Here is a 27,996-nt window from a genome sequence, read left to right on the forward strand (position 1 = left end):
AGGTTTTTTTTTAACCGCCAAAAAAGCTTGAAATTAATTTACTGGACGGAGTAAAAATGTTCAAGCCTGGAGCAACAAATCAAAGCAAGGGTTAAGATAAGTCCAACAACGAGGCTGGTGACGCAACGCGTCCAGAATGTGCTCAGCTGCACTCTGGTTGCGAAAGCTAGAGATTATATACCTGAAAGTGCACCGTGTTGGAAGCCGTTCCTGTGATTGTAATGAGTTCCAGGCGTCGGTCTGGACAACATATCATTATCCCCAAACATGTCACAGGAGAGATTTCAACTTCCTCCGCGTTGCCTCTGGAATAAACGCTTTGCGCTCTATATTTGGAATAACATATGATAACTATCATCAGCTCAGACCAGGCGGAAGTGTATGTGCAGAAGGAACATCTGTAATAGATGTACTGTTATACAAGTTGCAACAAATCAACTGTCTAAACATTGTTAGTTAATCTGCAGAGTTTATTTTCCGAACAGAAATAGAAAATTGGAAACGAGCTTACGGGTCTCTTTAGGATTTAAGATTCTTCAGTTTCTAACCCTAACCTGCTCTCTCATCTACTCATCATCCTGTCGACATCAGGTTGACGCTTGGGGAGGAGCCGTGTTCCTTGTCGCATCTCTGCAAGCACTAATTACGTTTGACGCTACCACAGATTCTATCTGACGGATTACCTGGCACCCTGTGAGGCCGAGGTGCCCGCAAAATGGCACAAGAGTCTCTCAGGACTGCGACAGAACACGCAACGTGACGAAAGAAGAACGTCTGAAGGCGTATACGTGGTTTTATTTATCGAAGATTGAGATCGAGTTGTGCAGTGGTCGGTTTGATCGCCTTATCAACTAGGGATTCCATGTTCGTATTATTGGTGATGCTGTAGCCTACCGCAGCTGGGAGACTAGAAAGAGCCGATTCCATGAGCTCTCTCAGAGGGGAGGGATGGAAGGCACATGGCGCTCTTAAGTCAATCATGGCTCTACAGCCAATCACAGACGTCTATGAGCTCTTGCAAGCGGAAGGGACGGATAGCAGCGCTGTCTTTTCTCAGTGTGTTACGCCGCTCCCAATGGTTCGAAATGAAAACACGTGGTTGTCTTCGCCTTTGCCGCTATTAGTAGTCATCTAATAGTAGTGGATATGACTAAATTGGTGAAAAAAAGAAAAAGGGCGAGGATTGAAAAATGTGCAGTTTTCGGAAAATACTCAACAATGAAGTGCAGTCTGATTAGGATCTGATCTGAAGTCGATTATGTCTCAGCAGTGCTTTTCCTAGAAAATGACCACTTAAACTCAGGACTAATGTTGGTTTAATAAGACAGAAAGTTATGCCACTTTTGAGCACCTTATCTGCTCCCTCCTTTTTTATGTTTTACAACCATAACCCAGACCTCAACAGGTGCTGAAAGACAGAAAACAGGCCGAGAAAGCCTGAGCTCAGGCAGGACCGTTTGTGTTTTTTTTAGGCAAGAAGATGGAGTAATGCACCTTTTTATTCATTAAAAAAAAAACATGATTCATCACAGGATATGCTTAGAATAACACACCACGTTCACTATGGGTGAAAGACTGAGTACGGGTCAGTGAGATGTAGTGTTTTAGTTCAGAACCAGAGTCGATAGAACGCACCTTGAGCTCATGCGGTATGTCATGATTGGAAACACAAGTGGGATTATTTCTGACGTGCGCTCAAACACACACAAGGTTATTACTCGGAAAGGCAATCCTTTTATGTTCCTCCAGTTCCTGTACGACGGTGCACCTGACACTCAAACCAAAAAAAATAAAAAAATGCAAAAAAAAAACAAAAAAACATGTGCACGAGAGAGAGAGAGAGACCACCCCAGCTTCATTCTTTCATTAGATGGTTTCCCGTCTTCCTTCTTCCTGGCAGAAGTGGCTCTGTCTGTAAATGTGCTGACAGCTGGTTCTGTAAGAGGCCCATGGAGGGGAAGGAAGAAAGGCGAGGAACATTGAGGGGGGAAAAGAAAACGAGAAGCACAGAGGGATTAAACATGGGCATTGGACCGTGAGCTTTGGGTTTGTTATCAAAGTCCTTGTACCACTCTGGCTGAAAATTCCCCCCAATAAAAGAACGGAAAAAAAAACACTGCTTGCACAAAATTGGATCTTAGGTGGATATCTGATTAATTTTTTATCTTGATCCAACGAGATCTTGTGCTTTTTTTTTTTTTTTTTCCAGGGTTGTTTTTGCATTCAAGTCTAATTCACTGTCTATCCATCAAAGGATTTTTCAACAACTTGTTTCTAAGCAAATGTTGAAAAGTTGCCATAGCAATTATGATCAAGTGCTTGTTTCTGTAGTTTTCATGTTTAACAATACTGTTTAGTGGAATATATATTTGAGGGATGTTCAAGTCACACCGGTCCTTTAGCTTGTGCAGAATAACAGAACACAGTTATGAGTCCCAACTCACTTTCTATCTCTATATAATCCCCTGCTACACTTATGCACTTATCCCAGCGTTTCACTAGTGCATGGATACCATCTAGGTAGAAAGTTTTCTTAGTACACCGAAGCCATGATCAGACTGCTTGCTTCATCATGTCTGAAACACTGGCCTCCCAGGAACTCCTTTAACAGTCCGAACATGTGGAAATGTGTCTCCGTAATCACCGTAATGTGTTTGAAGGAAGTCCTGGTTTGACTTGAACGCCCCTGTAGTGTTTACTTTTGGATGTTTTCAACTTCTTCCTATCAAACATGCTGCATCACAGGGCTTCATAATAGACTTTGAGCAAAGTGCCGTCTGCCATCTTCCTCATACATGAGCTGAGGGATGCTCATGATTGACTAGTGATGCTTTGACTTATGAGCAGACAGAGGGATGTTTGTATCTGATGGATGCTTGCTATATCCTGGATGTATATGCATATTTTCCAGATATGTAAGTTTAGTATGTCTAGACACACTATACTTAATATCTTCTTGATTCTACATTGTCAAAATTCTACTTATGTAATTTAACTCAATTGTATAATTAATTGATTAGTTATTAATACACCATGGTGTCATGTATACATATATACCAGTTTTATATATATATACACATATACAGTTATGTATAGCTTTTGGGATTTGGAAATAAATAGGCTGGTAAGAACCATTTTTTCCCCCCTTCTGGTTTGATGGACAGAAGACAAAATGGTAATGATTGGCACAGTGTTGCTCTCAGCCCTGACACTTCATCTGCTTCTCTGTCTCTAGTGTGATCTGGGACCGCACGGATGATCATGAAACATAATTCACGTTTTCCGTTTGCCAACTTTTAGCGAAATCTGTTTAAAATTTGCAGAACGTTTGAGTAAATGAATGTATGCATGCTTGGCGTTTTCTCCCCTTTTTGTGGCACGTAAATGGCAGCGAGGGTGTGCTAATCCTCTAGTGTGTACGTCCATGTCTGTGGGTCATTAGTCGTAAACAGTACAGTCGTGCCAACCTTCTCTATGCAAACCCTCTCTCTTTCTCTCTCTCAAGCACGGAGAGTGTGTGCTGAGATGTTTAGGATTCTCTCTGTGTTTGAAGCAGAGAGGAGGAAGTTTGTGGTGGGGGAAGCACTCGAGCTCCCTTCCCCCTGCCTGTGGATCATTGTCACTACTGAATGGAGCTTTGACTGGTTCCAGACGACTGGGCCAGCACCACAAAGCTCTTCACACACTGATAAATGGGTCTCGGCCCGCAGTATTGTGGATCCTTGGGCGAACCCCGGAGCATTCTGGGACTGCTGGACAACAGGCTTGTCAGTGAGTGAAGCAACACAGATGGGGCTGAAATGCAAGGCAATGCAAGCAGTCAGTCAGACAAATCAGTGCTGGCATTAAGTGTGTGTGTGTGTCTTTTGGAGCAAGGCAGAGATTTATCCCACTGCTTTTTGCTTGATTCCAGAGAGTCATTGGCTGTGTAGATTGCAGTTAATGGCTCTTTGTTAGCAGTTAAAAAACCTTCAGTAAAGAGTGTATAATAGGAGTATGGACACCATGGGTATTTTACACAGACCCCTCATACGCATGCTCTTCTACACTTTCTCACTGTTTTTCCCTTATTTTAAGGATAAGCACGCCTTTGTTTAAATGGTACTAAAGCAAGTCTTCATCTCGTTGCAGGGCGTACCCCAGCTCCCGTGCGCCAAGGCCTTGTACAACTACGACGGCAAGGAACCCGGTGACCTCAAGTTCGGCAAGGGTGACATCATCATCCTGCGCCGGCAGGTGGACGAGAACTGGTATCATGGCGAAGTGGGCGGAGTGCACGGCTTCTTCCCGGCCAGCTTCGTTCAGGTGATCAAGCCACTCCCACAGCCACCACCTCAGTGCAAGGCCCTGTACGATTTCGAGCTGAAGGACAAGGAGGCTGACAAGGACTGCCTTCCCTTCTCAAAGGTGAGGAACTTGTGTGACATTGTACTTTAACAGGTTTATGCAAAGAATTATTATTTTGGCCTCCGAGTGGCGCAGCGGTAAAGTGCTCGCCCTATCATCCGGAGATCGCTGGTTCGATTCCCAGGTGATGCTGTAAACTCTCGCAGCTGGAGGTCTAGAGAGAGCTGATTGGCCGAGCTCTCTCAGAGGGGAGGGATGAGAGAGACTTGGTGCACTCACATTAATCACGACTCTACAGCCAATCAGGGGCATCTGTGAGCTCACGAACATGGAAGAAGCGGATAGCTCTGTCCTCCGAGTGTGTTACACCGCCCAACGGTGCGTGAACGAGCAGTTCGAAAAGATGTGGTTGGCTTCACGTAGTTTAGAGGAAACACATGATGGTCTTCGGCCCTCCCGACTGAGTGGTAGAAGTAGTCTTAATGTGGAGCCCCCTAGTGACAGGGAGGAATTGTACACGACGAAATTAGGGAGAAAATCGCGGGAAAAAAAAAAAACAAAATTTTCATCTTCATTAATAATTATCATAATTTTAAACTAATTATCCTTCTGGTGTAATTTCCCTGCTTTTCAGGATGACATTCTGACAGTAATTCGACGTGTGGATCAAAACTGGGCTGAGGGAATGCTGGGAGATAAGATCGGCATCTTCCCCATATCCTATGTAGAGGTAAGCCACATGCTGATGGGTTCCATTGTTCCAGTTAAGAAAGCATTGCCAAGTTTTACAAAACTGTTCAGTTCTGTATTTAAACGGTTTCTGTACTGTTTGGTTCCTGTTAGTATCTTAAAAATAACTTTTAAGTCAAGCGACAGCAGGAAATGGCTCGAGCAAACCCCCCTGCCCCTTAACAGTGACCTAACACTGGAACATTGGAAGAGGTATTTCATAACAATCCCAGAGCTGACCATGACCACGAGTACCGAAGGGAATAACTGGCTCTGTTTTTCGGGTGGAAACGTTGGCCATCTGGCATCTTGGGTCTCTGTAACCTTGGGTGTTATGCAAGGCGTCACTTTTCCCTCCCCTTTGGGCAAAAAGCGATGGAAGTGCGTGCTTACATTCATCAATTTAGCTGATGGTTGGAAACTAGTGTGATTTTTCTATTGACTAAATTTAAGAGAAAATCAGGTGGCTTTATAATAAAAAAAGAACATCGAGCACATGTTTCTTGGACATGCTACTATAATCATCTTTCATTTGCGATTTCAGTAGACACATCTGTGACTGTATAGACAGTCTCTTTGAAAGCCCCAAGCATTCAGAAAGACATTTCCATCATCAGCTTCAATAACTGCCAGCATGGCCAATTATTCAGCTCTTTTTTTTTTTTTTTTTTTTTTAACAGTCCATGATGTCAGTGAAGCCCCCTGAATGGCAGAGCTCTAAAACCGGCCTTCTGAATAGAGATGCGTGACAACCTTCCGTTGCAAAACACCAGTCACTTTGCTAATGACTGATGCGAAGTAGCCCCATGGGCTTGAATGGAACAGCTGGTGAGCCTGTTGTGTGAGCTGAGGCGTGACCTCACAGATCCTCACGTGCACAGACACTCATTTCGTGTCATCACTCTGCTCATCACACGCTCACATCCTCACCACTCTATTGATATATAAAGTTTCTAAACAGTCCTCAGTACTTCTGTCACTGCTCGCTCTAAAAATGTCATGCTCATACCCTTACAAGATCATTACTCGATCTTCTGATACACACATCACACCAGTTGTTCTTCCACCATTGTGCTAAAATTATCATGCTCAGTTAGATCACTCAGTTAGTCAGCCAATCTGTCAGTTACTCGGGTTCTCACTCATTCACTCACTCAGAGGGTCAGTCAGTTTCTTGAGCAGTCTTCACTCCCTCGCTCTCTTAGGAATATAGACAGTTAGTTACTTACTTCGGTAGTCATTCTTTGATCCAGGCAGGTGGTCACTCATTTGGACAGTCACTCAATCTCTTGTTAAGTCAGTTGCTCTCTGTGAGTGACTGTTAGAGCGTGACTGACTGACTGTCTGTGATTACGCGGGCGACTGAGAGGGGGCGACCAGCTGACTGTCTGCGACTGAGAGGGGGCGACTGCCTGACTGACTGACTGACTGGCCCGACTGTCTGTGATTAAGCAGGCGACTGACTGACTGACTGTCTGTGATTAAGCGGGCGACTGAGAGGGGGCGACTAGCTGACTGTCTGTGAGTGAGCAGGTGACTGGCTGGCCCGACTGTCTGTGAGTGACTGTTAGTGCGTGACTGACTGACTGTCTGTGAGTGAGCGGGCGACTGGCTGGCCCGACTGTCTGTGAGTGAGCGGGCGACTGGCTGGCCCGACTGTCTGTGAGTGAGCGGGCGACTGGCTGGCCCGACTGTCTGTGAGTGAGCGGGCGACTGGCTGGCCCGACTGTCTGTGAGTGAGCGGGCGACTGGCTGGCCCGACTGTCTGTGAGTGAGCGGGCGACTGGCTGGCCCGACTGTCTGTGAGTGAGCGGGCGACTGGCTGGCCCGACTGTCTGTGAGTGAGCGGGCGACTGGCTGGCCCGACTGTCTGTGAGTGAGCGGGCGACTGGCTGGCCCGACCTCCTGTGAGTGAGCGGGCGACTGGCTGGCCCGACTGTCCGTGAGTCTGGGAATTCACTGTCATAAAATTAGTCAGTCACTTACTTACTCACAGACAGTCACCAGTCACTCACTCACTCACTCACTCACTCACTATGGCACTTGCTGGCTCACTAGCTCACTCACTCAATCAATCTTGCAGTCAGTTACTCATGCACTCATTATTTCAGGCAGTAAACCAGTCTTTTAGGTAGAAAATCAATAGGTCAAGTAGTCCATCAGACAGCTGAGCACTCTTTCACATACTGAACCATTCGCTCACTCTTTTAATAACAGAATGGTTACACTCTTCTCCCAAAACTCACATCTTCATGCTGTCTAGCATGTGTCTCTCCGTCATTAACCTGGGCCCTAAAATAAACTTCAGAACAATCCAAAATAGCTCCTGTCGCGCGCACAGATCTTCAGCAGTGACACTCGCATGCAAATAGAGAAATAAAAGTAGGGGAAACAGGGGGCGGAGGGACAAGGATCACAAAAGCCATAGCTATTTTCATTGTGCCGGCTTGTTTCCAAAAACAAGCGAGCGCTTTTGTGCGTGTAATATCAGACTCGGCTGACATCAGAAAAGACACGAACACGGCTGTATGAAAGAGAGTGACAGAAGGGGGGTGTAGGGGGCGCATAGCTGTTTCTGGCACTCGTGCTGTTTCTGTGTTCCTCTGTGTGCCTGTTAATGGGTGATGACGTGACTGTCTGGAGTGTGTACATGAATGCAATCCGTAAGAATGATGATCATTAAATTAAAGCAGTTTAATTCACTACAGAAACAAAGATGCATGGCTGCAAAAGTTTGCGTACCCTAAGAAGTTATTTGCACCCAGCAAGACAATGTTTTACAGATGTTACATTTAAGAAATGACCAAAGGAGAAGTGTTGCATAAAGAGGGGGAGAAAAACTCATCTGAAAAATATTCTCCTTCGCTTTCAGGACTGCCTCCAAGTTCTTTTGTATCATCATTCTTTCTGACATTTCTGTTCTAACCCTGTCATACGCAGGTCTGGCGAATGAAAAGATAATGCATAGACTTAAATTCCTCCTGTTGTTCTTGCACTGTTGTCTTTTTGTAGGATACACCCACATTTATATATTTTTTTGCCCTTTGTTTTTGAGGGTTAAACAAAAGGATGCACTTTTTTCCATCCAGAAACTATTGGGAATATAACCAATATCTAATCTACTATCGTATATCAATAGGCCTTGGCTGATTTCCACCCTTTACACACACACACACACAATAATAGAATGCATAGGTATTTGCTGAGCAGAAAAAGTTTTATGGCTAATGCACACACGCCTTTAACATCAACATTGCCTTTTAATGTCTTTACATGTATAAGCTTGACTCGATTAGCATGTGCTCCAGGATATGCAGCTGAACTCGACTTGGTGCACAACCAGTTCCACATCTGGTTGGCTGCTTTTATGTAGCGGTGTAGAGTTTGCTGCTTGGGTGTTGTGTGTATGTGAATGGAACAGAGCCCTGTTACCACTAAGCGAAAGTGTTTCTACTTTACTTTTACTACTCTATTCGTTAAGCGGAGCTGCTCCTAAGTGACAGTAATACATGGCTGGTTTTCTTTTTCTACCCACTCCCCTGCTTTCGCTTCCGCTTCTCATCGTGTCATCCTTGTATCTTCTCACGTCTTTATCCCGACAATAGGCTTCACACATTGCGCAAATTGCTCTCTAACATTCTGAATATCTGCCTTCTCTTCGTTTTCCAGTTTAACTCGGCTGCACGGCAGCTCATCGAGCTCGACAAGGTGCCAGACGACTCCGCCGAGGGCACGTCCTCCTCTTCCTCATGCTCCTCAGGCCCTCAAACCAACGGCTCACACAAAGCACCAGGCGAGAAAAAGAACAGCAAGAAGCGCCACTCGTTCACCTCACTGACCATGTCCCATAAGCCTTGCCTGGCCCCGCCGCCACAGCGCCACTCCATGGAGATCAGCGGCCCCGTGCTGATCAGCTCCTCGAACCCTACAGCGGCGGCGCGCATCGGAGAGCTTAGCGGGGGTTTGTCTTCAAGCGCCCCCTCCCAGGTGAGTGAAAAGGAAAAACAGACGTGGATGACTTGCACGCTTTTGCATCATCATATAAGAAGAGTACAAAGAATTACACTCTGAAGGATTTCACAAACACGAGAACAAGTCATTTATATATATAAATGTTGTGTCTGAGATATAGGTATTTAGATAAACTTAGATATAGTTTATAAAAAGGTAAGGATAAGCATCCTTTAACTGTTTCCCCAGTCTTTAACATTTTTGGGTTTTCCCCCCACATTTTCACCTGCCAGTTCATAACCACAAGCCTGATCTGTGCTATCATATGACCTCGACCAACTGGTGAGGATGAAAGACATGACTCGGCCCTATCTTTTCATTTGGCTCTCATAGAGCAGTTTGAATGAACATTATATGTGCCCCCTTCCCTCTAAATGAGCTTAGAGACAGCGATGATTGGCGATCTCTTTTTTTTGTTACCTCAGGGCCCAAGCACTTAACATGCTCAAAAAGTCATTAAAATCAGCTCACAAGTTGAAATCTGCTGCCTGTGGGATGCCTGAGCAGCTGGGCCCTGGGCGTGGCACAAGGCTTTCACACGAGACTTTGCTGCATAGCTCATACACACTTGCATGTATACGTGTGAAACTTTCTCTGTGCATGTCAACAGGAAGTCAGTTATTTTGGGTTGCCTGCAAAACGCACCTAATGGAATTTGATGTACTCCTCCTAGGGGATTTACATGTTCGCCTCCAAACCAGGCCAATGCGATCTCATGGCATTGAGGATGCAAAATTGCGAAGGGATTTTTGATATCTCAAACAGTTCAGCCGTGACGATGCTTTAAACCTATGCCGAAAAGGTGGCTAATAATTTCCTGGGTGACATCAGATTTTTATTTATTTTTTTGCCTTCGGGGTTTTTCAGAGGTCTAAACGTTCAATTCACCTTATTCTAAAATTGTCATATTGGAATTGATATCTCCCCTCTAAATGCATGTGCCCACTGTCTTTTTGGTGCACCCAGGTGGCGATGGCGCTGGTGCTTGGGCCCAATCATCATTGGCTAACTTTTTAATTATTTGTTAATTTTTTTTTGTTAATTTATTTGTAAAAAGGCACATCAATTTGCAGTAACCTAATGTTTGAAACAAACCCACACTTAACCCATAATAAGTGCAGAATATCCTGCAATAGGCCAAATACTCATTTTTTTAAAATCATTCCTAAAGCAAAGTCTTCATAGCCAGTGGTGATTTTTTTCTGATCTGAAACACCAGTTTGCTTCCCCTGTTGTTGAAAATGCCATTAGCTAATTAATTGGAATAAGATATGCTGAATGTCAGGATGAAGTAAGATCAATTTACCCACAGGTCCTATAAACGCACCCACCCACACAGTTCCATATTTGTCTCGTCAACTTCATCTCGTAAAGATTCCTGATGTTGCCACAGCTGTATTTTAAAGACATTCAGGAATAGCAGAACATTTTTGGTGAGTCTGCTTATGAATATTCATAACTTTTGAGTTTAAATATTCATGACTCCCTACAGCGGGGTGTTTAAAATAGGCATGATTTTTTTTTTTTTTTTTGTTTGAATAAGGAACCTTTCTTGTTTATTTTTTTTTCCCTAGACTGAAAATTACAGCAATTTCCACGTAGACCGATTCTCCTTTTTATTGTATTGTGTTATTTAACCTGTACTTGATGCAGTATAGTATTCTTGCTGAAGTCAGGGGGAGTAGCAGGTCAGTGTTAATTACAGTGTCACACTTTTCGTTAGCAGACAAAACAATAAACTCTCTGGTTAGGATCCCGGATCATGGATGCTAACTCGGCACGGATACGGAACGTGATTTTTAAAACGCATGTCTGTGCAGGATACAAATCCCCCTATAAGGCGGAAGGGTGTGTTCATGTCTGTGTTGTCTCAAAAGACCATGAGTGAAAGAAGGAATGAAATGCCAGTTCAGATGTGTTTACCCGCACCGGTTTCGTTCCTTCTGTCTGCTCTATGCTGCTCCCAGAGTCTCCGGAAATCAGAAATAGATGACAGCTTTCAACCTCGCTGCCCGCAAAGAAATCGAGGTTATAGAAGTAATGACAGCATGACAGTCAGCCTCTGTACCTCTGGACCCACTGATATGTGAGAGACAGGCATAGTGACATTCTGTAACCTTGCTGCACATCAATTTTCAAATCAGAAGGTGCCGATTCATTTCCTTTAACTGTGGTATAGTTCCAGCTGCAATTTTTATGTAATACATTTGTTCTTATATGTTATCGTTTCATTTAGTGAAAGACGCTCCACACAATTCATGGTGAATAATAAAACACCTTTAAAAAAAAATGCTTGTTATTTAACCAAGAAAAATCTTTCTGTGCAGAGACATTTATTTATAGTTTATGCATGACGTCCCTAGTGCCGGTGCTTTGTAACAGCCAGCGAGCTTTCCAGCACAGGAACGTCTATAGGATGGAGGATACTGCTCCCTGTCATTAATTCAACAATTAAAATCATCATCCATAATACATCACTATGGTGTACAGTACTGTGCAAAAGTCTTGATCCATTCAAAATGAAGAAATGACGAATGAGCCGGAGAGTCAGACTTTTTTGTGCTTTTAATGTAGTCTTGAGGAATAGTTCGCCAAAACTTTTCTTGGCTCTCATTTTCATTCCAGTCTCTGCGCCTAAGCGGTTTCAGAGGAATTATTTTTGTTTGTTAAGCCAAACAGTGACATAAGAATCATGTAAGCATAAAAACATCTAACTTAAGACATGAACCAGAGTGAAACAGGTGCAGATGATGACAGACGATCAGGCCGGGGATTAGTATACTGGTGGGGCTGAATGCTGAGGGGTTGGAACGGACGAGAGGGGAAACGAGGTCGCTGCTGAGGTCATATCTTTTAAGCACTTTTCAGAATTCGTTCTCATTTCTTTAGTTTGATCTTTGTCAGGGATTTTAATTTAATAAAGTATGAAGAAGTAAGGAGCGGCTCAAGACCTTTGTGCACTACGGCAAGTGGAAATGGATAACTTGAGGCTTGTTACGGACATCCACTTTGCATCTTGGAAGACCACAACCTGTCTTGTTTTCTCCTCTTGGCTTTCCTTAGCACTGAGAACGACGGATAGGTCACCTCTACCGGGACGGATTTGGAGTCTCTCAGGTTTCTGTCTGATCTGAAAGCTGTTTGGCAGCAGGAAAGGCTGAGACGGAGCCGAGAGAACACTGATCCTTATTCAGCTCTCTGAATGCCGTCCGTGGCAGCGGAATGAGGAAGTGTCTGCGTAGTCTTTTGCTTCATTTGTATAGACTAACAATGTCTGCATGTTGATGGGAGACAAGGGAAATCTGATAAAGTGGGGACAGTTTGGCAGTCCTCTAGTTGTTGTAATTGTGGACTTTGATACTTATTAGTAAGCTTAGGATTATGTTGGATGGAAGCAGAAATTATATGGTGGTTCATAAAATAAATCTATATAGCTGATTCTTCTTTAGTGTTGGGTTATTTTTAAACAATAGGGCTTAAATCCGATTTGGTCATTTGGTGTTGATTACTTTAGTCTCCAGTGCAGTTCAGATAACGGTGTTCTTCAACATAAAAAGAACATACATGTAATGCTTTCTGTAAGGGAAACTGCACTGATCCACTGCACGTTTATACAAATATCTAATCGGTCAATCACACGGCAGCAACTCAATGCATTTTGGCATGCAGACATGGTAGGGATGGTCTGCTGAAGCTCAAACCCAGGATCAAAATGGGGAAGAAAGGTGATTTAAGTGATTTGGAACACAGCATGGTAGTTGATGACAGCCAGGCAGGTCTGAGTATTTCCTGAACCTGATGATCTACTGGGATTTTCACGTTCGACCATCTCTAGGGTTTACAGAGAATGATCTGAAAAAGAGAAAATATCCAGTGAGCTGCAGTTCTCTGGGTGGAAATACCTTGTTGATGCCCGAGGTCAGAGGAAAATGGCTAGACTGGTTTGAGCTGATAGAAAAGCAACATTAAGTCAAATTGCATCTTACACGAGGTTTGCTGAAGTGAATCTCTGAATGCACAACATGTCGAACCTTGAGGCAGACGGACTATAGCAGGCCAACTCTGTCAGCTTAGAACTGGAAACTGAGGCTACAGTTCACATGGACTCACTAAATATGTACAAAAACATGGTCTGGTCGGGTGCGTCTCGATTTCTGCTGCGATATTCGGATGGTATTGTCAGAATTTGGCGTAAACATGAAACGTATCCATCCTGCTGTGTATTAGTGGTTCAGGCTGCTGGTGATGTAATGGTGTGAGGTATATCTTCTTGGCACACTTTGGGCCTCTTGGTACCATTTGAGCATCGTTTAAAAAACACGAGTATTGTTGCTGACCATGTCCATCCCTTTATGATCAGGATAACATGCCAAGTCACAAAGCTAAAATCATCTCAAATTGGTTTCTTGAACATGACAATGAGGTCATTGTACTGAAATGGCCTCCACAGTCACCAGGATCTCAATCCAATAGAGCACCTTTGGGATGTGATGGAACAGGACATTCGGATCATGGATGTGTAGCCGACAAATCTGCAGCAACTGCGTGATACGATCATGTCAATATGGACCAGAAACTCTAAGGAATGTTTCCAGCATCTTGTTATATCAATGCCACTAAGAATTAAGGCAACTCTGAAGACAAAACTTGGTTCAAGCCACACCCAACAATATCATGGCGTGCAACATGATAAAGTTTGAAGTTTACTGGTATAATATTTTTTAAAAGAAAAACTGGTCGACTTAGTCCTTGAGGCATCCACGTCAACGCCATTGATGTCAAATTTAGCTTTAATTAAATGAATTAAAACAACTGTAACTGTCGGCATGTTACCGTGGTAGAAAAATTGAGCTTGAGCTTGTCTATACTGCTGTATACAGGGTGGTGGGGGGCTATCCCAGGAGACTTGGGGAGTACACCCTGGATGGGGTCCCAGTCCATCACAGGGTTCTGGCAGTACTTTATCTTCTCAGAATTACAATTTAGTGTAACTGTACACCCCTTTTGAACTTGGTGCTTGTCCGCAAGGTGCAACTGCTGCTTTATAAACATGTAGATGTTTTACAAAGACTTTACAGTGAGTATATGTCAGTTTATATCAAACCTCTCTGTTTCATCTAAACTCTGCGCGCCTGATGACACGCTAGCTCCATTTCCTTTGTGCTTTGTGTCTATAATTAGCCTCCTTTTTTTAGTTACACCAGCGCCGTTTTCTTGTTTGTCCGTTCACGTTACCGCATTAAACGGCACAGATCTCCGAACACGCCTAGCTAGCCCGAAGCCCTCCGCTCTGATGTCTCTCCCTCCCTCCTTCTTGTTTCATCTGTCTGTTTTCATCCTTCAATTTCCCTCTTTTGCCCCCCTCCTCATCTGTTTCACATCCTGCTATCCCTTGTTTTTCCCTCCCCCACGTAGGCATCTTTTTCGTTCCCCGACAGCCGACTCGTTCCCCGGGCTTCGCCGTAATTAATTCAATTTAGTTCACGCCGCTGCTTTGCGACGTCTGACAGACGGCTGGTGCCGGTCGCGAAACATCCTGACATCAACAAACAGTCTCTGCGATGTTTCACCTCTCTTTTTCTTTCTGCATAAGGCAGTACGAGCCTTCAGTCACGCGATTCTTCTCTCCATCATGCTGGCTTTTATTTTAAAGGGCTATAATCAAGTCTATTTAAACATTCTTGTCTGGTTGCTTCACTGCTAATAATTAACTACACGATCCAAAATACCACTAAAGTGCATTCATGCTTGTAACATGAAACACACATCGCACACCTAATACTCCATGAGAGCGTGTTATGCTTCCCAGGACTACGTTATGGGATTACATCATGTAGCTCACCGAACATGACCCATCTATCAGTCTGGGTCTTGCACGTTCTCACTCTTTCTCTTCTACTTTAAAAGGTCTTAAAAGATAGGATACAGCGATAGGATAAGGGCACACGGGAAATGCGAATAGGGATAGTTGAAGTTGGTTAGAGAAGAGGCTGCGTCTGAGGGAAGGAGAGACCCAGGGTTATGAGAGAATGAGGGAGTGAAAGTAGAGGAGTAACTTTAACAGCACATCTAATATTTCTAATATGAATTTGTCCAAGTTTCATCCAACTCCTCTAGGAATAGTTTTCTGGCAGAGGAAAGGTGACTTGAAGCCAACCGTTTGGAGCTGAAGTGTAAGCAGTTCCTCGCTTCAAAACCAGAAACACATGCATGTGAAGCAACTTTTACTGCTTTAAAATCCATCATCTCGTCGCTTTTTCTTTGTGGGTGCGAAACAGATCATAAATTTTACTGGATTAAACAAAATATATCTTACCCTAAATTAGTCGTCAACTGACTTTTTAATTATGCAGGCTAATCTTGGTGATGCATTGAATGAAGCATGTAATCCTATTTAAGATTCTTAGTACGTTGGAAAAGCAAGTCAAACATTTTCGCACTCTGTCTGTTGAATTTATTTTAATTAACTTTTTTTCGTGTTTAATTTATGGCATACACATGGAGAGCCCTGACCAATCCAAAAAAAAAAAGCATCTAAAGATGGGAGACACATCTAAAAGTCTAAAAATAATTATATATTTTTTACGTAATAGGTACACTTGAATTTGAAATCGTTGAACCACTTTTGGGTGGCATATTTACATACAATACAGCTGTGGCCAAAAGTTTCCTTTCTCACTGGTCTCAGGATGCGTTACTGTTGGCATGAGTACTTGGGGAATCATCAGAGAAAATGACTTTACTCCAGTTCGCAGCAGTCCAATCCCTGTACCTTTAGCAGAATATCAGTCTGTTCCTTATGTTTTTCCTGGAGAGAAGTGGCTTCTTTGCGGCTCTGCTCAAAATGTATGAAGGTGAGCATTACCATCAGTCCTGTGTCATCCAACAGTAAAGCATCTTAGAACCACTCACCTGTGGGGTCGCTTCTCAGCCCAGGAAGTGGACTCAGTCACAATTTTGCTAAAAAATTTATAAAATGAAGATTGATGAATAAAGAATGGTACAAACCATCTTCCAAGAACAACTTCTCACAACCATCCAAGAACAGTTAGGTGACAATGCCTTTAACAGTATGATGAATTTGGGGGACAAAACATCGAAACTTTGGGTCCATGGCCAGAAAACCTCCCAGACCTTAATCCCATTGAGAACTTGTGGTCAAGCCTCAGGAGGCGGGTGGACAAACAAAAAGCCACAAATTCTGACAAAATTCCAAGTATTGATTATGCAAGAATGGGCTTCCATCAGTCAGGATGTGGCCCAGAAGTGGATTGACAGCACGCCAGGGTGAATTCCAGAGGTGTTGGAAAAAGAAGGGCAAATATTGACTCTTTGCATAAACTTAATGTAATTGTCAATAAAAGCCTTTGACACTTATGAAGTGCTTGTAATTACACTACAGTATACCATAGTAAAATCTGACAAAAACATTGAAGACAATGAAGCACAGTGAGTAAACAATTGGTACAGCCAAACGTAGGCTAGGGTTTGCATCAAGACTTTAAGAGAACATAATTTACCTGCTCTTAGTGTGAGGGATGCTCTCACTTAACGAATAGTTTCTGGGCATCTTCCCACATTTTGGGGCATTTTCACGTCAAGGACCTGGGATTGTTTAAAAGAACAGTTGTCCACAGCGCCTGGTTCAGCGAGAACACAAGCGTTCCAAGCTCGGGAACTGCACCCAAATCCGTTTGAAAAGGTGGTCTTGAACATGGTCCGGTATACTCGGGTATGGATCAAATCAGATATGGAAACCAGTTGTACCTGAACACGTGACCTCAAAGGGGCCTCCGAAATCTCATCATAGGCATAGTGCGGAGATTGACGTTCTCGTTCTCTTCTTCTCCTTATTAATTAATGGCTCACAAATGAACTAGACTGTATCAGAGATTGACAAATACACAAGTGTACCCGAGTAAGGAGAACAAAAAAAATAGGAGTGGCGAGCAATCATTCCTAGTCACGGTACAAATCACTTGTGCCAATTGTTAAAACACCCTTAGAATGCGTTAAGCTGCACTGTAATGTAGCATGAGCCTCAGTTTGAGAAGATGCAACAGTTTGTTTCACATCTCGCCTTAGGAAGCATTCTTTATCCTCACTAGTTAGTAGCAATCTTGTGATAGAAATATCTTGAGAAATAGCAATGACTAAAGCATTTGCAGAAAAGTACAGAGCTCCCACCAGTTTCCACCCCCTTATGTAGTCTTGTGTCTCGTCTCTACTGTTCAGACACAGAGGAAATGAGTGGGCAGTTTGGGATCTTTAGTTTCAGAGAGTGAATTTCCCACCATGATCACCCACCACGATCATCAGCAGCTCTGTAGTGCTGGAAACCTGGGAGGAAAGAAGCGTTCAAGTTTAAGCTCGCATACACACTTTAAAAACGGTGCACATTTCAGATTTCTAAATCAGATCTCGCACACTACTACTAATTAATAACCGATCCGGCAGATTTAACTTGGCCTCGTGCACAGTTCATTACACACAATAACTTTTAGCACTTTGTGTTCTGAAACATGCGAGCTAAAGTGAGAGAGAGGTACTTTCAGGTCATAGTGTTGGCAGGCTCGTGAGAGTTCTGGACCGAGGAAACAAAATAAAGGTGTCTGTGAGTGATGTGTCCTCTAGGCAGATTTACAATATGCAGAATCGTTGCACGAAGACTTCCTGTGCACCGTGAGAGCGAGATGAGGAAATCGAATCATATTTAAAAGGCTGCGCAGGATGTTATCCCTTTCTCTAGAATTATTACTTCACTCCCGTCCCTGTTGACTCCTATTTTTGGCCCTTGTGTGCATCTGCATTAAAACTGGCTTTATGTTCCAAGAGAGACTTACTGGAACTTCCTTCAGTTTACTGCTCCCTCTCCGGAGTCTCTCCGGAGATTTTCAGCATTCTCACTTTGAACCGTTTTTTGTTTTTCTTGCAGCTAGTGACCGGTGTGGAATTTCTCTTCTGCTTTTCTCGTGAAAAAGTTTTTATTAAAAGATCTGCCAGCCCACACCTATTGTTTAAGCTTTGTTTTGTGTCTTTGGTTACCAGTGTCATGTTTGTATGGCTAATTGTACTGTTTTTAGATGTCCAGGAAATATAACACACTCAAGATGTGTTTGTATTCTATTATGGCTCAATAGCTGAGCTGATTAATGTGCAAAAGGCAAGCACCCACACATAGACTGAAAAGGAATAAAAGAAGGTTCAAAAGCAGGATTTAGAGCAGATGAGGACATTTGAAATGGATAAATAGTTGATCCATCAGTTTAATTGTGCGGACAAAGACATGGATTTATGGTGATGTCGGTATAAAAAGCTGCGCTGCTCTAAGGACAGGCCTTGACAGATTCGGAAATCAGTTCATGAAGTACCTTGTTTTTTTTTTTTTTATTAGAGAAAGATTGAACCACCCAGCTGAAAAACAAGGGACGAACCAGTATCCACCCTGTCTTATTTCCCTTGGTGAAACAGCCGTTCGTTTTTTTTTTTGTTTGTTTTTTTCTATTTCCGTTGGATTAACGTTATAATGTGATGTCTGTCTTATTAGGGGCTTTAATAAATACATTTTCTATAACAGATGCTCTCCCAGTCTGTGCAGACTGCAAGGTTAATTACCGGTGTATACAGGCATTTGTAATGCAATATGTTTTGAGTTTCTATAGTAACAGCTCAGTTACATTTAACAGAAACTCGAATGTTGGATGCACTTTAAGATGTCCTGTAAAGAAAACTTTGAACATGACAGAGTCGTTATTTATAGCCTTTTCTAACACTGAAACTACTGAAAGCACAAACTTGCTTTGTGGACGTTCAGCATTTAATGTAACTGTAAGTCGATAAAAAAAACATGCCATGCTTTTTAATACATGAAAACAAAATGTAATCATTTGGCAAGTTGATTTAAGAAAAAATTAAAATTATAAGAAATGCATCTTGGTGTTTTTCAAGAAAAATATTTGGCCAAACCTGCAAATGACATTGTATCCAAATACAATGCGGAATTGGTCCAGCTTTTAAACTTTCACTCTTCTTGGACGGCTGTCCACAAGATTTTTAGTCTGGGGAATTTGTTCATTCTGTAAAGTATTTATGAGGTCAGGCACTGATGTTGGACGAGAAAGCCTGGCTCGCAATCTCCGTTCCTGTTCATCCCAAAGGTGCTCGATGGGGTTGAAGTCAGGGCTCTATGTTAGGGCCATTCAAGTTCTTCCACACCGAACTCATTAAACCATGTCTTTATAGTCCTTGCTTTGTGCACTGGGATATAGTCACGTTGGAATGAAAAGGGTCTTCCCAAAACTGTTGTCACAAAGTTGTTGTGCCGAAGCATTAAGATTGCCCTTCACTGGGGATAAGGCGCCCGATTGAAACACTTGCAATCAACAATTAACAGGTTTGGACAAATACTTAGGGTATATTGTCCATATAGTGTATAAATTGTCCTACTCATCAAATGCTCCTCATAACATTATCTTTCACTAGATAGACCAGCTAAATAAAAATGCTTGTTAAGCAACTCTGCTGACACAAGGGGAATTAGGAAGCGATTTGCGAGCTATTCAGAATTGCGTGATACTATAACACTCCTTTAAAGGACACGTGCTGATGGTTGTTAACGGTATAAGTTTCCATTTGAATAGACTCCAGCATCTGTGTGAATGATGTGGAGAAAAACATGAATTGCAGATGGTAGAGAGCGAAAAGGGGGCCTTTAGGCATTCAGTATTCAACATTTTAAGAGTAAATTCGAACAAGGGAATAATGTGCAGAGAGGAAGCCTGGTATGCCTGTTAGTGGCTTTAATAAATTTCTCATTACAGCCTCGTTGTTGTGAATGAGCCGTGCATTAGCAGTTTATTTTATTAACATTTTAACTTTTCATCATTTTGGCAGCTGTTTTCAGGTAAAACATCTCACAAGTGAGGCGTTATCCAGGCCAAGCACAGAGCTGTTAAATGTTTAAAGTGCCTGAGGGTTAAGGAAAACCGTAAAATGCCTGACCGTTGAGGAGGGACAAAAGGAGTCACAATTTAACTCTGTTTTGGTGTGAAAACTAGTAGCCCGTTCCCATATCCCTATAGTCCCTTGACTGGCCCATATCCTGATCGTTCATGGTTCGTGACACTAACTCTAATATAGATTATTTTTAAATTGAAATTAAATTTTCCTTTAAGGTAAAGCACTACAGGTGGTGCACTGGGAAATATTCACACTTCTGCAGGCAGTCGGAGCAAATTATAGTTTAAGTTTGTTTGGAATTGTATTTTTTTTTTAAATAATAATATTGGGATATTTACAAATTTGTGATACTAACAGAATCGCAATACAAATCTAATCGCCATCTAAGGATTGCAATAATATCGTAACGGCTAGTCCCTGGTGTTTCCCATCCCTACTGTTAATATAATACGATGTTGAGTCAAAAATGATCCGCACTCTGTCTATAGAGTATATAAGCACTTATAAGACCAACAGAAGTTTCAATATAACCGAAGTGTGGATCATTTTTGACTATCCTTCGTTGATACCAGCAGTTCTTTTTTGCCTCACGCATCCAATACCCAGAAAAAGTAAACAATTTTTCACTTTTGGTTTATTAAAATGTAACATGGTTCTCCTTGCCTCACACTACTCCTCTCAGAATCACCGCCACCTCCTTCTGCACTAATAGACAATTTTTCCAGATTACGGAAGGACAAAAGTGACTAGAGTGCAGATCAGCACAAAAAAAACCCTAAACAGTTATATAACTCTAACGCGAGCACGGAACTTCGGCTTCTTGCATTTTAAATACTTCATTAAGCCAAAGTGAAGACACAAGCTCGAATTACATCCCGTTGTGTAATGAGAGAACACAACAGCTCATAGCCAAAGCCTTTCTGCCTTATCCTTAAGGATAAAGACTATATCTATATAGTATCAGATTATGTTTTATGTTGCGTATAACTTTATAGACTAACTAATGGGATCTATGGAGAGCTAAATCGACACGTGCCCAGTGGGATTGCTAATAAATGTTTTTATTCACACCTGGATTTGTCCAAACTGAGAACATCTGGAGACATTTGTGTGCGCAACATCTGCGTTCAGAGATCAGGATTTCACGTCTAATCCGATGTCCTGTTCTTGCTTTTTTTTTACATTTATTTTCTTTTTTATATATATAGTGAGTTGCTTCATGCAGGTTCACCTTTCCATATCTTTCTCTAGACAGTAATTAGCTCCAGTAGATCTCTCAAACTGCTCCGGAGGGGGCGCGTGTCATACGCCTCTCCCGCTGCCAAAGATATGGCGTTATTGCTTCTGACATTTTCAGGTTGGTCGTGTTAAGTCGAGGTGGATCGTTCTTCATGAAAGCGAGTCATGTGTGCCTAGCCAGGCTTATGCGCAGGGAAAAATAAAAACCATGAAGACAGATGTGTCTCTTTGGAATTGAGTTCTGTTTTTCTTAACAGCCATCACGTCCAGACTTGTCCTGTCTGTTTTACGAGGATCTGAGACATTCCCTCCACTCAGATTTTTTTTTTCTCTAAAGAATGTCTTTGGTCTCAATGCTTCTGCTGTCAATTATGGTTAATTGACGCACATATCTTTTCATCCCCTTTTCCATCCAGGTTCACATTTGCACAACAGGCTTGATCGTCACCCCACCTCCCAGCAGTCCTGTAACGACGGCGACGGTCTTCACTTTTCCTCCAGAGACCAGCTACGCCTCGATCCCAGTGGTCAGTCCTAACACTAAGTATTCCCTTATTTCCCGTGTGGCTCTGAAACTATGTGTGGTGCGGTGTGAAAAGGTCAGCCGGTCAGATGTTATGCTGTTAATCGTGCTTGAGTGGTCTTTGTAGCAGCTCCCATTCGCTACACTACCAGTCACATGACTGATATCACATGATTAATCAACACCTGAATTGTAAAGCACATTAACAGATACAAAACACAATTCTGTTTTTTTTTTTTCCTTTTTTAAAATACATGCATCAGATTTCAACCTTATCTGTTTGATGATTGATGACTTTATGTATTTACGTATGTGCGCACATTCAGATTTACGACTTGATCTTCTCGGTTTAGACATCAGCTGAAAACCAAACCGAATACACACACACACAGACACTTAAAACCCCACACACACCCCAGATGAAATTGGAAAGGAGGAACAAAGCCATGTGCCATCTGATACTAAGACACCCCCTTTGGTGCTCTCTCTTGGCCTTAGACCACACACTCATGTCTGCGAGTGATTGATGTATCTCAGACGGCTGTGTGGTGTGTCTGTGTGTGTTCTGTGTCTGTTTCGCTTTCCATATCTCAATTTAAATGCATTGATTTGTTTGGAAAAAATAATAAGGTTTAGAGCAACATTTTTCCCTCCTTTCTTTTTCACCCGGCCCGATTAGTTTTAATAGGTTTTGGGAATTGATGCATACCGAAACATTTGTAGGTTGGGAGTAATTATTTTTCAACAGAAGCGTCGGGTAGGTTAATAATCGTTTCCAGGATAAACTCTGGATTCAGGACGGCCCTGATTGTTATAAAGTGCTTCCTGAGTGAATGAAAGAACTAATGAGGTCCATTTCAAAACTTTCAAAAAACTGTTTTATGTTTTCTAGAATTATTACAGGTTAAAACTACAATGCTACAATGTCTCGCCCCCCAAATTACACACACATTTGCAACGGAGTTTACAACATAAAAGAACGCATTTTAGGTTTTATTTTCGAGGCACTTTCTCATGCGTCTGCTGCGCCGTCATTTCTGTTTCACACCATGCATCCTTACTCTAGATAAAACAGAAATAATTTGTAAATAAAATTTGTTTTTTGCAATTTGTAGTATAGTTTAGTCATTTTTTTTTATTTCAGGACACTTTACCTCCTCCTCCACCTCCTCCCCCACAATCCTCCACTGTGGGCGCCACATCCTCGTTGGCCGCAGGACAGAGGCCGTCCCCCACCACAAGTGACCAGAGTGGACGACAGAGACCGACTGTGTAAGTGTTAAAGCCATACACGTCCTTGCTGAAAAATATATGGCCGTACATGTTTTTCATTTGCTATGCACGTGAGATTTTGTCTCTGCGTGACCTCACTGCAGCTGAGCATGCCCGAGCACAGGTGAAAGTTCGGAGGTCGTCAGTGGGGTGGGAGGGGGACGGTTCAGTTGCAGTCTCTCGGGTCCCATCCCAGAGTCTGACTCTGTGATTTATCCCCTAACCTTTCACCCCTCGCCTGTGCTTCACTCTCACTACCCTTAAACATGCGTGACTAATTTGTATCATATAAAAAATAATGTCCGCGCCCGTTTTTTGACCTTGCACAAGTCAAGTGAGTGATTTCTGCTGCCATTTCAGCATGACCTCACAAGATTTTAAATGATGTCAGGATGCTTTACTGTTAAAATTTTTTTCCCCCCCGGATGCCCCAAACAATTAAAACGGGGATTCATTAGAGAAAATGACTTTACCCCAGTCCTCAGCAGTCCAATCAGTGTACCCTTTGCAGCATCTCACTCTGTCTGTGATGTTTTTCCTGGAGAGGAGTAGCTTCTCTTCTGTCATTCTTGAAGTGCATGAAGGTGAGCGTTACCATCAGTCCTGTGTCATCCAACAGTAAAGCATCCTGAGACCATTCATTTGTTTGGTTGCTTCTCAGCCAGGGGAGTGGGTTCACTCACAGTTTTGCCTAAGAACACAGCCATGAATAAAGAATGGTACAAAAACATCCTCCAAGAACACCTTCTCGCAACCATCCAAGAACAGTTTGGTGAGGAACAATGCCTTTTCCATAACTGGCAAGGAACAAAACATCGAAATGTTGCATCCATGGCCAGGAAACTTCCCAGACATTAATCCCACTGAGAACTTGTGGTCAACCTCAAGAGGCTGGTGGACAAACAAAACCTCGCAAATTTAGACTAATTCTGATTATGCAAGAGTGTGCTGCTATCAGTCAGGATGTGGCCCAAAAGTTGATTGACAGCATGTCAGGGTGAATTACAGAGGTCTTGAAAAAGAAGGTTCAACACTGCATATATTGACTTTTTGCATTTTTAACTTGATGTCATGGTCAATAAAAGCCTGACACTTATAAAATGCTTATAATTATACGTCACAGTAACATCTGACAAAAAGATCTAAAATTACTGAAGCAGCAGACTTTGTGAAAATTAGTATTAGTCATTCTCAAAACTTTACTTACTGTACTTGCAGTGCAACTCTGGATCGATGTAGTAATAAAATGATTGATACGCGTGACTCTCAGGTACATTGCGATGTTCCCGTACACCCCTCGTAAGGAGGATGAGCTGGAGCTGAGAAAGGGCGAGATGTTCCTGGTGCTGGAGCGCTGTCAGGACGGCTGGTTTAAAGGAACGTCCATGCACACCGGCAAGATTGGAGTCTTTCCTGGCAACTACATGAGTCCTGTCAGCAGGTACATATAAACACAAACAGGCCATTAGTTATTGTTAAAAGCAGAAGCATCAGTTTTTATGTATCATTTTCAGAAAAATCCTTCTTAATTATACAATAGACATGTATTGAGAGATTGTTTTTGGTTTTCAGAACTGTGGCAAACAGCAGTCAGCCCAAAGTGCCGTTAGCAATGTGCTCGCAGGCTGGACGCGGCGTCACCTTAGTTAGCTCCTCGCCCTCCCCCATCGGAGCTGCCCTGGGTGGTGTTGACCCCAACAAGCCACTCCCTATTTGCACAGGTCCCGCCCCTTCGAGCCCAATTCCAGCCACTGTAGTGACAGCGGCTCATGTGCCACCTGGTCAGCATCCCAAAGTGCTCATGCATGTGACGTCACAGATGACCGTGAACCAGGCTCGAAACGCTGTGAGGACCGGTAAGACATGTATAGTACAATATCTTTCACACTGTTATGCAAATTGTTTCAACTTTCCAGCAGCACCAAGCTTGTATAGAGATATTTATTAACACAGCCTCTCCCGCTCTAGCTGTGTGCCACACTCAGGATCGGCCCACTGCAGCTGTAACACCCATCCAATCCCAGAACGCCATGGCTTTCCTGCCTCACCTGGCCGTGTGTCCGCAGCCGTCACCTGGTTGCATTTCCGCTTCGAACCCTACGTCAAACAGATTGGGAGCGGCTATGGGTTGCGCCGCCACCTCGCTTACCCCACCCAACATCAGCGCTGCTTCTTTGGAGGTCGACGGCATGAGACCCAACGCCATGATGTCACTCCCGGTTGCTTCTGGTAACGGCAAGCCTCACGGTGCCACCGCAGCAAATCAGGCTTCTGGATGTAAACTAGACAAGGACTGCAAGGTAAGCAGGGGCAGTTACAGCCAAAAGTTTTAAACTGGATGATGATGGTTGGGGAAATAAAGTTAAGAACTGTATATGTCACACTTGGGGCATTATGTGTGTACTCATTTACATCCTCTGATTAGCTAATTAACTAGGTTTTAATGGGTAGAATCTGAGAGAGATGTTCTGCAGTGTGGTGCGTGAACACTCACTAATGGTGGCCTGAGGATACTCAGCAGCATAAAACATCTGCTGGAGTGGAATCCGTGCTGTTAAACTGCTGAATCAAATAACATGCTGCGAATACTCCGGTGAAGCCAAGCCCGAGTTTCTGCATACATGTTTCCGTTTTGCGTCATTTCTATCAATTGGTTATGCCTCATCTCATCTCAAATGTGTTACTTAAGCTTTTTTGCGGCCTGCTGTTTAAGATTAAACTATTTAAAAATGTATTCGAAAAAGCTTTTTTAAATAAAGATGTTCTTGTGGAGTGTCCATTGTACACGTTCTTTACTATAAAAATGGTAATGTATTAAAATGAGTGCATTAATAGAACTTGACCTGCCGCTGGAACCGTCATTGCTGCAGGTGTTAAGAAAAAAAAAATCAACACCACCTGACAGAACCATCAGATTATGGAGAATTCAACACTGTTGTGGTATAAATATTGCATAATACACACTCATGGCTTGAAGGCTTTGTCTCAGTCAGCTAGAAGTTTTCTCTATGCTTATGATTTCCCAGACTGGTACCGTATCTCTTCTATCATCGCTTTGACTCAGATGGATGGTTGTTTCCCTTTTATTTGTCTTGGGATCAGGGATGTCAGGCATAGCTAACATTTTTCATTAGTCTCCACCTCACAAGAAATGCAACTGATATTGTTGAAGCCGTGACATTTCAAGGTGATGCTGAAGAACTCGCATCAGCTGAGACCGAGAGAGTACTCTGCCTCCGCTGTGAAGTGATGCACTAAAGGACACTGCAAAGATTACAGATGATACTTAAAATGCATGCGAGAAAGTGAAAAAGGGAATGTTGATATAAATATTAGATCATGTTACATATAGCAGTTATGTAATGGTGGTTGTATAGCCATGGACAAATGTTTTAAAAATGACCTTAATATTAATAAGCTTAATGAGCTTTAGATGTTTTTTCAGATGTTACTTTGGTATGCTATAGTGTAATTACAAGCAGTTCATTAATGTCGAAGCCATTTATTAACGATTACATTACGTTTATGCGAAGACCCAATATTTGCACTGGTGATCCTTTTTATCCCTCTACAATTCACCCTGGCATGCTGTCACTCAACGTCTGGTCCACATCCTGACTGATGGCGGCCCATTCTTGCATAATCGATGCTTGGCGCTTGTCAGAGTTTGTGGGGTTTTGTTTGTCCACCCACCTCTTGAGGACTGACCACAAGTTCTCAACGGGATTAGGCTCTGCAGAGTTTCCTGGCCATGGACCCAAATTTTCAATGGTTTGTTCCCAAAGCCACTTGATCCTCATGTTTGCCTCATGGCAAGGTTCTCCATCATGCTGGAAGAAGCATTGTTCATCAGTAAACTGTTCTTGGATGGTTGTGAGAAGTTTCCCTTGGAGGATGTTTTTGTACCATTTTTTTAAATTGATGGCTGTGTTCTTAGACAAAATTGTGAGTGAACCCACTCCCCTGGCTGAGAAGCAGCACCACACGATTGGCTCGAGAAACAGAACATAGAAATTTTGGGTTTTCTGGCCAGGAAGCTCTCCAGACTTTAATCCCATTGGGAACTTGTGGTCAATCCTCGAGAGGCGGGTGGACAAACAAAACCCCACAAATTCTGACAAACTTTTGACTATTGCAAGAATGAGCTGTCAGTCAGTCAGGATGTGGCCCAGAAGTTGATTGACAGCATGCCAGGGTGAATTGTTAAGGTCTCGAAAAAGAAAAATAAATACAAATATTGTCTCTTTGCATAAAAAATTACTATTAGTGTCATTCTTAAAACTTTTGGCCACGACTGTAGTTGGATAAAAGCGTAGAGAGAAAATTATTTGCCGCACTACCATTTTCAAGCCTTTGCTATTAGAAGATGGTTTAAAAAAACATAAATAGAATAAATGTCTATCATAAACTAAGATAAAACCATGTGTGAGAATGTGATGTTAGTTTTTTTTTTGTATCTATGACGCATACAAGAATATTTCAGCGTGTAAACTTCTGTACTCTCTTTCGCTATTTTTAGAGGGAGAAGAAAGGTCTGTTGAAGCTGTTGTCAAACAAAAAGAAACTCCGCCCCTCTCCCCCGTCTTCCCCGACTCTGGAGGCGGAGCAAGCCGTCGCCGCGGACATGCCGCAAGGAGCCATGGCACCTGAAATTCCCGTGCCCAGCCCAACACCAATGGCCGGTGGAAACCATTGCCGGAGCGGGCCCTGTCCTGTGGAGGTGGAGACGCCTGCACCTTCTTCATCGTCATCTTCATCATCAGCGGCGTCGGCATCATCATCAAATTCTGACGCTGCACGCCGGAGTGGCTGTCAGGAAAACTCCGCCCCTATCGCGCCTCCACCACGACAACCGTGCTCCTCTCTTCTGTCCATGCAGCACGACGGACGGCCAATAGTGTGCGAGAGGTACAGAA

The 27,996-nt window shown here is 42.9% G+C and overlaps 1 protein-coding gene across 1 annotated transcript in view; it reads left to right on the forward strand.

The window, feature by feature from the left end:
• Positions 1-27,996, forward strand: part of sh3rf1 (SH3 domain containing ring finger 1) — a 50,680-nt gene that overhangs the window by 20,032 nt on the left and 2,652 nt on the right. Inside the window, exons 3-11 of the mRNA XM_053488305.1 lie at positions 4,132-4,407; positions 4,982-5,077; positions 8,746-9,063; positions 21,702-21,812; positions 22,953-23,080; positions 24,351-24,521; positions 24,653-24,936; positions 25,049-25,380; positions 27,600-27,988. Coding sequence (XP_053344280.1) covers positions 4,132-4,407; positions 4,982-5,077; positions 8,746-9,063; positions 21,702-21,812; positions 22,953-23,080; positions 24,351-24,521; positions 24,653-24,936; positions 25,049-25,380; positions 27,600-27,988 — 2,105 coding nt within the window. The remainder of the gene's footprint in view (positions 1-4,131; positions 4,408-4,981; positions 5,078-8,745; positions 9,064-21,701; positions 21,813-22,952; positions 23,081-24,350; positions 24,522-24,652; positions 24,937-25,048; positions 25,381-27,599; positions 27,989-27,996) is intronic.

Source organism: Clarias gariepinus, chromosome 2, assembly GCF_024256425.1.
Source record: "Clarias gariepinus isolate MV-2021 ecotype Netherlands chromosome 2, CGAR_prim_01v2, whole genome shotgun sequence".
Classification (NCBI taxonomy): Eukaryota; Metazoa; Chordata; class Actinopteri; order Siluriformes; family Clariidae; genus Clarias; species Clarias gariepinus.